This window comes from Argiope bruennichi, chromosome X1 (assembly GCF_947563725.1).
Source record: "Argiope bruennichi chromosome X1, qqArgBrue1.1, whole genome shotgun sequence".
NCBI classification, from domain to species: domain Eukaryota; kingdom Metazoa; phylum Arthropoda; class Arachnida; order Araneae; family Araneidae; genus Argiope; species Argiope bruennichi.
In genome coordinates this window covers 75,490,138-75,500,284 of record NC_079162.1, presented here as the reverse complement: position 1 = coordinate 75,500,284, position 10,147 = coordinate 75,490,138, and the positions used below count along the sequence as shown (strand labels likewise).

Here is a 10,147-nt window from a genome sequence, read left to right as displayed (position 1 = left end):
TATTTAAAGATGTTGTAACAGTATTAGCATACTTTAATGTCTAAGAAAAGAAATTGCAATTTAATCTTTTCAGGAACGGTCATTAAAATTTTGCACAAATTTCTTATGATAATTGCAGTAATTATGAATATTTTAGGTTAATAAAGATTTTTATTAATGTTTTAGGTAATTTTAAATATTTAAAATATTAAAAATGTAATTTATGACATAGTTATTACGAAATATCTAAATTATATCTTATATATATAAATAATAAAAAATAGAAAACAGTGCAATTTAATACAAAATATTAATTAAGAATAAGAAATATCTAACTAAAATGCCAAAAATATATATTCACAATTAAATTTAAATTGATAAATATCAAATAGAAAGTAAAAAAAAAAATTAACAATATTTATCTTGCCAAGATAATTTCCCACTTCTTGAGAAATACTCAGCAAAGCAGTTGAGAGTAGATATGGCTACTTCTCCTGATTTTCTAGGTGCTTTCTTTAAGGGCATGAAGGAAGTCATTCCGCTTTGGTCATTTCTCCACGATCCGGGAACAACTTCCCCATCTGCTTCGGTATCAAATGTACCTGGTGGAGAATAAGATAACGATGATGATGCACTTTTTCGCATGAAATTATGCAAAAGGACACACGCTAGAGTGACATCGCTCAATTTGTCCGGTTGTAAGTCCATCGGTTTTCTGAAAACTCAAAAACTGATGCCATTATGCCGAAAACATTCTCAACTACACGGCGTGCACGAGATAACCTGTAATTGAAAATTCTCTGTGTGCTCCGCTTTTCAAAATTACCAGGATATGGCTTCATCATGTGACGACTTAAGGCGAATGCTGAATCGCCAAGGAAGACATACAGCAAATTTTTACCTAATGGCTGCAATTTTCTCTCATGCGGAAGTTTCAATTGTCCCATTTTCAATTTCGTTAACAAAGCTGAATTATTAAAAACTCCTCCATCACTTATCCGCCCTTGACATCCAGTGTCCACAAACGAGAAACAATAACGTGTATCTACTAGAGCCAGTAGTACCACCCTAAAAGTCCCTTTATAGTTAAAAAAAAAAAAAAAACTCTGTAGATGTATTATTTGGCACTGTATTACAACGTGTTTCCCGTCAATCGCTCGCAAACAGCTCGGAAAGTTCCACTGATTTTCATATTGCTGTGCTATGCACAGCCACTCATCTTCATTTTTTGGCAACTGAAAAAACAATACTTTACATATAATACAACACAAATATAAAGTTATTATAAATGAAACAGCAAATAATGCAAATGTAATAAACAGCATGATTTCAATAAGGCTAAAAATTACGCTTTATTTTCAGAGACAAGAAAATATTTCTGAAGAGGATATTGATGAGGAAACATCATCTAGCTTCACTCATCAATTCCCAGCTCATCTCAGTATGAAGGGAATGGTGCTATTCAAAGTGGGACGCCAAGAGGGAAAAAGAGAAAAGTTGAGAAATCAGCTAATATCCAAAAACAGATGGACCAGGCTTTTCGCTTTTTGAAGGAAATTGCTGCAAAACCAAAAGCTACCAAAGATGAAAGTTTTTTATTTTTCGAGTTGCTGTGCTGTCAACTCAGAGCTTTAGGCTCTGAGACGAGAGAAACAGCAATTCACAAAATAATTAACTTGATGTTTAATTTCAAGAAAATGAAGCAGCAGCCAAAAACATTTTCTATTACTAACTTTTTGCCAGTACAGACTAGTGCATCACAAAATGAAAATCAAAATTTCAGTTTTAACAGAAAAAAAAAAATAATAATAATAATAAATTATTTTTAAAAAATTTCCGAATTTTAATTTATGAAATGCTTATCAAAATTGTATTTTTTGTATATATATTATCATTAATATCTATGATTTCTTAATATATTATGTTTTTGGTGAACATTTTCAGAACTTTTAAATATCTTAGGCATCAAATTTATATACTAATTGAAATCAAATGTATGCTAATACAAACCATACATTTTAGATAAGACAAAATGTAGTAGAATTAAAAATAGTAATCATTATATCTATTAATATATTAATAATATTAAATTTAAAATATATTCATACAGTATAAGTATTTTAGAACAGTAAAGAAAGTATTTATAAAATTTTAAACCAATCTTTTGGTACTATTTTGAATTAATACTAGATATGAGAAAATTATGCATGAAATTTATTGGAGAGAAATGTATTTTTAGATTAATTTTTAAAAGTGTAATAATAATATATGATACATAAGTAAAAATCTATATTAATATGTAAGTAAAAATATTAAAATCCAAGTGTGTGATACAATAACAATAGTATTACCAAATTTACGTGAATTCATTAAATACTGCAACATACTTTAATTACATATAAAAAATTGAAATGTTTTTATACAAATAATTTCTTAATTCATACTTAATTGAAAAAAATTGGTTTAAAATATTTTTTGAAAGATTCTGTCTATTGAAACGCACTTACCAACTAAATATCTATTTCCAATTCTGATAAGACATAAACTATCTCTACTTCTTGTTCAAGTAAGTACAAAAGGTGAATAAAAATGCCAATGAAGTAAAAGGAAATATATGTATATATAATTGTGGGTTTTGTGTGAGCACAGCAGTATTTATCGCTGTATGTGAACAGTGAATAAAACTAATTTAAACATCATCAATGCTTATGATTATTTTACTGCCATGCTTTAAAAAAAGTATTTATACCTTTTCAGCAATATAACATTTCATAATATTTATGATAATAACTTCTTAATTTATTTTTTTTAAATTACCATTTAATTTTTGCTTTTTCATAAACAAAATTTTTTAAAGTAAGTTAGTGCCTCTTACCTTTATTTCTTCTTTCAGCTCTTGTATTATGGCTTTACACACATCATCTATGCATCTAGATATAGTCTGTTTTGAAAATTTAAATAAATAAGACAAGCTGGATTGACTATCACCGGTTGCGAAAAATATTAAGGTAACAGCAAGCCTTTCTTGAATCGGAATAGGCTCTCTCATGTTGGTACTTTTCTTCGCAATAAATTTTCCGATTTTTCCCAACAAAGATTCAAAATCAGTAGCCGACATTCGGAAAAAATTTTGAAATTTGCCTGAGGGTTCTTGTTTTAAATCACTCAGCATATCAGTAGCGCTGTATCTGTAAACAAATATATGCAGTTAGATTAAATGCAGCTAGTTTAAGCGATTTATTCATTTACATTTTTTAAATAATTTATTACAATCAAAATTATGAATACCTTTTTCGACTTTCATTCAATGAAGTCATCCACCAACGTCTGTTGCGCTTCTCCATCTTTTTTCTCAAGTAGTCGCCACTTAAGAGCACATAAGCTGCTGCAGCACAAGCTTTTTCTTGGTCACTATCTGACTCAAGCATTTCATTCACTTTTATTTAAAAATACTTCCAAAAGAAATATCAATCTCCGGCAGAGAGTTTTGGACATGATGTGAGAACGGGAAGCTGTTTTTTTCAAACTACGGATCGTTGGAACAGCAAGACAGGCGGGGGTGGCACCACGAAGGGAAGGATGACAGTTTTAGGACCGCATCTGTGAAGGCCACAGGTCGTAGGAACACGGCTTTAGGAAGTCTTCCAGATGTTCATAGTTACACACCGAATTTCATGAGTCCCGAAGACCGTCAGAAGTTCCTGAAATAGTACGATCAAAGGTAAGAGCAACCCTTTGACTTCAGAAAAGAGTTATATGAATATTGCAAGTAAGATATATTTTTAATTAAATTCATGAACTTTGTTTTTATTTAAATAAGGAGAGCACATTTATTTTTAATTAAATTTATGTGTTTTGTTTATATTTATTAGTAACTGTATTCATAAGTGACTTATGTATAAGTGTCATTGAAAGAAAATGTATTTATTTATATTTAGGTCACATGTAGACTTCTTAAGAAGATGCTGCTTACAGTTCCGGAACGAATTTATGACAATAAACGGAGTAGATCCATTTTCATACACAACTATAGCATCGGCGTATATGGCCGTTTATAGAAGTAAACATACCCAAGAACAGATTCCCATGGTTCCGGTCAGAGGTTACGTAACAAAAGTTAATTTCAGTAAAGAGTCAGTAGAGTGGCTGATGTACTTGGAAAATACAATGGGGATTAAAATATGCCATGCTTTAAATGAAAGAGGAGAAAGAAACATTGATGGTGCTTACGTAGATGGGTTTTGTGAGAAACCAATACTATTTTTCAATTTTATGGATGTTTTTTTCATGGCTGCGATAAATGTTTTGATAGAGATATCAATCCTGTATCCGAAATTCCGATGTGGGTTCATTTGAAGAAAGCGCAAGAGAAGGCTTTTAAAAATAGACGTTAGAGATTTCTGTAATAAATTAAACATAGTGGAAAGGCTGAATCCTCGGGATGCCTTTTACGGAGGCAGGACGAACACTACTAAATTATTTTATGAAAGTGAAGCTAAATAAATAGATTTCACCAGCCTTTACCCTTCGTGAACAAATATTCTCCATATCCAATAGGACATCGGGAAATAATAACTAGTAATTTTGGTGATTTTTCTCAGTATTTTGGCATTGTGAAATGTTCCATTTTACCTCCTCCGAGGCTGTATCATCCTGTTCTACCATACAGATCACGTGGGAAATTGACATTCCCTTTATGTTCCAAGTGTGTAGAAACCCAAAACAATATTTGTGAACATGATGATACAGATTGGGCCTCGAAAGGAACTTGGGTCACAATCGAAGTGCAAAAGGCCTCAGATGTTGGTTATAAACTAATGAAAATGTATGATTTACACCACTTCAAGGAACAATCAACACCTCTATTTAAATCGTACATCAATACGTTTTTAAAAACCAAACAGGAAGCTTCAGGGTGGCCAGAAAGATGTGAAACAGCTACAGAAAGATCCCTTTATATAAAAATTTACGAATACCATGAAGGCGTTGTCCTGGATCCAGACCAGATAGTAAAAAACTCAGGAAGACGACAAGTATCCAAACTTTGCCTTAATAGTTTCTGGGGGAGATGGGGGATGAAAGAAATTAAAATTCAACCCACTTTGGTCTCCTCTCTTCCAGAATTTAATTCAATCCTTACAAATACTACAAAAGAGGTACTTAATTTCCTTTCTTCATTTATATAATACAAAAGTTTTTTATATATGTTTGAAATTATATGTTATCTTTCTTTCTTTAAAGGTAACTGATATTTATTTCCCGAACGATTCGATTGCTGTTTTGAAATGAAATATGAAAGAAGAATTTTCTCCACAATTAGATCAGACAAATATTTATTTGGCTGCGTTCACAACATCACACGCTCGGCTGAAACTCTACCATAAATTAGAAAAAAACTAGGAGAATCGGTACTTTATTACGATACGGATAGTATTATTTATGCTTCAAACGACAAAAATGATCCCAAGATAGATGATTATCTCGGTGACTTCACAGATGAATTGGAGGGAGATACCATTGTAAAATTTGTATCAGGTAAGGGGGAAAATACTTCTCTATTTTCTAATTTAATAAGAAAAAAAAAGAATAAATTTTCAGTGTATAGTTTATTTTATTTAAAAACAAATCTTAAAAGCTGAGCTCATTTATTTATTTGTAGGCGGAGCAAAGAATTATGCATATTTCACGAAATCTGGCAAATCTGTATGCAAAATCCGATGTTTCTCCTTAAATTACGAAAATTGCCTAAAACTGAATTTTGACAGTGTTCTAAAGCTTTGTAAGGTCTTTTGACGATGAAAGGATCACTGTTAGAAATCCATGAAAGATTACAAGAGATGTAAAAGCTGGTAAGACCATAAATAAAATAGAAGAGAAAAAATATAAAAAAGTGTACGATAAACGTGTTATTCTCGATGACCTGAATACTCTGCCATATGGTTACTAGCAGATGAGAAAATGTAAATTTTTTTCTTTGTAATAAATAAAAAAATGTTTTTTATATACATTTTTTATTATTATTATTCTTGAGTTATATTTTTGTTTCACGTAATGACTTCTTCTGTACTTCATCAGATTATTTTTCAAAAATAATAAAAATTTGCAGAATATTCAAAACTTTATGCCAGAATTTTCTATCTTACACAGTTGAACATAGTGAAATACAAACTTCCATATAATTTTATATTATTTTTATTGTACATAATAAAGTAAAAGTAATACATCAATATGTTATCCATGTATTTCTTTTAGCATACATACGTTTTGTTGATTTGGGCATTTTTACAATGTTATCTTTAAATATTTTTCGGTTAACAATATAAGCTGCAGGGATGTTCATTTCCTTTAAAGCTGTATGAAATTCTTCGAATCCTAGTGGAGATTTCTTTCTATACCAGAGTAAATCTGTTACTAGACTTACGATGTTAGTTCCAGGCGTGCGTTGACCCTTGTAAACAATTTCTCCTTCAGGAGTCCACGATAATGTTGAACAATTAGCTTTTAAGAAATCTAAAATATTCTTGGCAGTATTCAAATACTTAACTGGGACAGATTGTAAAATTCGAGTTATAATATCATCCTCTTATTTCTGGAATAGTTTCTGGTTCTTGATTTTCAAGAAGTTCTTTCTTTTCCTGTTGAAGTTGTATTTTCACAAATTTTCGAAGAATTTGTAAATATTGGTTTACTTTCTCAATTTCTGGCAGATCCTTCTTTTGAAGAATATTTTGCATTTTAGTATCGAAATCAGATAAGTGATCCACAAATTCTGCTCGATCTCCGGGTATTAATACCATTTTCTTAGTGTACTCCATTTATGAGAGAACTAATCACAGATATGGCAGCTGGTAGCAAAAGAGATAAAAATCCTTCACCATGTTGAATGAGAAGTTGCCTCTTCTTATATAGGGGTATCTTCTTGTCCGAGTTTTCTTAAATTTATCTTATAAGGAATTATTCTTTTGTTTCTTAGTGAGAGGTACATTTCCTCGAAGTACATTAAGTGCACATTCGCACAGAGCTTTGATAACATTGTTCGGACACGTTTCGAAAACTGAACTCTTCGATTTAATTTTACAAATAGCTTTCGAATACTCTAACTGTTGTATCATACACATGTTGATGATTAATTTGATAAAAAAAATGCTCATCAAGAGGGTTTTATATACATATTTTCCAGATATTTGGCAAATGCTTTGGCTTTGTAGAGGGAACAATGATGGAAACTTTTTCCGTGCATGTAGGGGCACAGCAAATCAAAACTCGGTAAATCTTTAATTTTTGGACATTCAAAATCATCAAGATTTAATATTTCGCGATCGATCGAAAATTCTAAAAATTTCTTTTTTTCAAGTCCTTTTATGTAAATTTAGGAAAACGTTTCGAATATGGCTGTCAACACACAGCGAAAGGTATCATAAGGTAATTCACCATCGTTCCATTCGATCTGATGAAGAAATTTAGTAATCCAAGAGTAAGTGCTTTGTTTCCTACGGTTCAAACTTTCAAAAGAATGAGGCGATTTAAAAAGCCATTGTCCACAGAAAGTATCATCATTCACAGCACAAACTGCTAATTCTTTGACGATAAAACGTCCCTGAGAGAGTTGAAATCCATCAAAATCTCTGACTAAGTCTCGTGTTTCTTGCATTATAAAATGACTAACGAGGCTGATATACATAATATTTATCTCCCGGAAAAAGTCCAGTGCGCAGGCGCAATGAATCATCTGTTTGGGGTGTTAGATCGATTTGTAGATAGCTAAATGCTTTTGAGGTAGCATCTTCGTATACTTCTCGAAAACATTTCACATTGTTTGGGTAAAACCGGTGACCTAAATGCATGATTTGGGAGCGATCGCGGGGATTTTTAAATAAAAACATGTAATGTGCATTCAGTGAAATATTTCGCATTTCTTTACCTTTGTGAAATATATTTTGAACTATAAAAATGATAATTAAATTACGATGATGGCTTCCTTTAGTGAAAAGTTTGCTTAATCTATTGTCACTGGAAAGTTCTGCCATTAGATCATAGATCACAATTACAGCATTTGAAATACTATTGATATTAGAAGGCAGCCCTTCTTGAAATTCCATATTCTTCATTTATTTGTAAAGATTTTGATAAACCCCATAGCACCAAATTATTTTAGGGGGGGGAAGGATGTATCATCTTAAAATCGATTAATTTCTTTACTAGGTGTGTCTTTCCACAACCTGTTGCTCCACCTACAAGAGTGGTGCACGGGTGACGCAGATGTAATAAATTCATGATTACTAACTGAAAATTTCATGAATGGTTGTATTTATACCAAAAAAAAAAAAAACTAAATAGCTTTCAATAAATTTATTTATTGTCTAAAAATCATTCTTACACCATATCTTTTTTGCACAAATTGGTACATTCGAAAATTATTTTTTTGGCAATGGGATAAATTGCTTACAATGGAATACTAGGTTTTTACAGATTGGAGTAAGTCGTTGCCACCGGAAGTATACCCCTGATTCTACCGGATGTGAACCAAAGTTCATCGGATATGACGTAACACTTTGTTGACGTCATACTGGTCATTTAGCGCGGTCTTTATCTAGCAATTTTTAATGACTAATCCTTTTTCTTTTTGCTCTGCTGTACGTGAGACGTGTGTATTGAATCTCTTACACCTTTTGTTTGCTTGTGGAGATAAGAATTCTTTTTGTTCTTTTATATATTATTAATCTATATTGTTTATTTATCTTTCATTATTTATTCATATTATTTAGAGTTTTTTTTTTACTTTACTTACCTTAATTAGAATTAGAATTAGTATCACTGAACATACTAATTAGGGTTAGCTAGGAAACAAAAAAGTTTCTTTGTGCTTGTATTTTATATTATATACTTTTATATTTAATTTCACTATTTGTTTTTCCTTAGATTAATTAATCTTATTATTATCTATAATCTGAAAGATTTTAATTTCCAGATTAGTGCTAACTTGGGAAACTGTTTGATTGTTTTTTACATTTAATTTGTGTATTATTTCAATTTTTTAATTATTCAGTGGTGTATTGAACTTGATAGTTTCAAATTTATTTGTGGTATCTAATAAAAATCTTGGAACATCTTCTGTATATTGAATCTTATAATTGTTTTCTGTTTTGCTCTGTGCTTTTTTGGCAGTTTGTACAGAATTTTGTTACTATTACTAGCTTTTGAAAGAATTCCATTTTTCCATTTTATCTCACTGTTTTACAATGAGGGCTCTCTTTATTGGCGATTCCATGATCAAATACTTGCATAAGTATGTATCTATTGAATCACTTGACTTTCATTTGGACATTGTTTCCTATCCTGGTGCAACTATTGAAAGATTAGCTAGCAATATTTCTGTACACAAAAATTATGACTGGGTCTTAGTGCATGTTGGCACAAATAATGCATCTTTGGATACTATTGAAGTAATACTTAGAAAATATAGAGCTTTGGCCTCTGAGGTATTACTTCATAACCCAGGCGCAAGAATAATTTTCTCGAGTATTGTTCCAAGAGATTTTGATTTCCACAGAAAGGAGTATAAGGAATCGGAGTATTATTTACAGACACTAAACTATAAGATTCGAGCTATAAACTCTGCACTAAAAGAACTATGTTATTTTCAAATGTATTTCTTTTGCAGTTCTTACCAGCCATCTTGGAAAAACTATCTTGCAAGAGATGGCTTGCATTTAAATGGATGGGGTAATAAGCTGCTTGCAGGTTGTTTTCTTGAATCCTTAATAGGATGCATTTCAGCAGATACAGCATCTAAAAAGGTATGTATGAATACATTGTTTTTTTGTTTTTTTTTCACAATGAGTTTAAAAATTTATGCAAGCCTGAAGTCGATAATTTATAATTGGTTTTTGTTTTATTTTCGCAGATTGTAAAGACTCAGTCTTCCAACTCTGGTTTTTCATTTGATGATTCAGAGTTTCCTCTATTGTCATCTTTTCCCGCAGCATTTGTTTCTCCTGCTTGGCCAAAGCAAGAGTCTGCCACGCCAGTTTCTAGGCCCGTTCAACCTGCTAGGCCAAAGCAAGAGTCTGCCAAGCCAGTTTCTAGGCCCGTGCAACCTGCTAGGCCAAAGCAAGAGTCTGCCAGGCCAGTACCTAGGCCCGTGCAACCTGCTAGGCCAAAGCAAGAG

At 31.6% G+C, this 10,147-nt stretch overlaps 1 protein-coding gene across 1 annotated transcript; it reads right to left on the bottom strand.

The window, feature by feature from the left end:
- Window positions 1-387: 387 nt before the first annotated feature.
- On the bottom strand, window positions 388-3,407 carry LOC129959288 (uncharacterized). Its single transcript, XM_056072110.1, has 4 exons — window positions 3,268-3,407; window positions 2,855-3,167; window positions 1,085-1,214; window positions 388-581 (listed from the first exon to the last, which is right to left on the bottom strand). Exons 1-4 carry the CDS (start codon window positions 3,405-3,407, stop codon window positions 388-390), a joined length of 777 nt encoding a protein of 258 aa, XP_055928085.1.
- Between the last annotated feature and the right edge of the window lie 6,740 nt (window positions 3,408-10,147).

Bases quoted from the DNA above. Each gene is read 5' to 3' on its own strand.
- LOC129959288 (XM_056072110.1), bottom strand. From the start codon at position 3,407: ATGCTTGAGTCAGATAGTGACCAAGAAAAAGCTTGTGCTGCAGCAGCT. The intron at 3,168-3,267 runs GTATTCATAATT...ATTTGTTTACAG, and splicing joins TTGAATGAAAGTCGAAAAAG to ATACAGCGCTACTGATATGC. The intron at 582-1,084 runs GTTTTTTTTTTT...ATTCTCCACCAG, and splicing joins CCAAATAATACATCTACAGA to GTACATTTGATACCGAAGCA.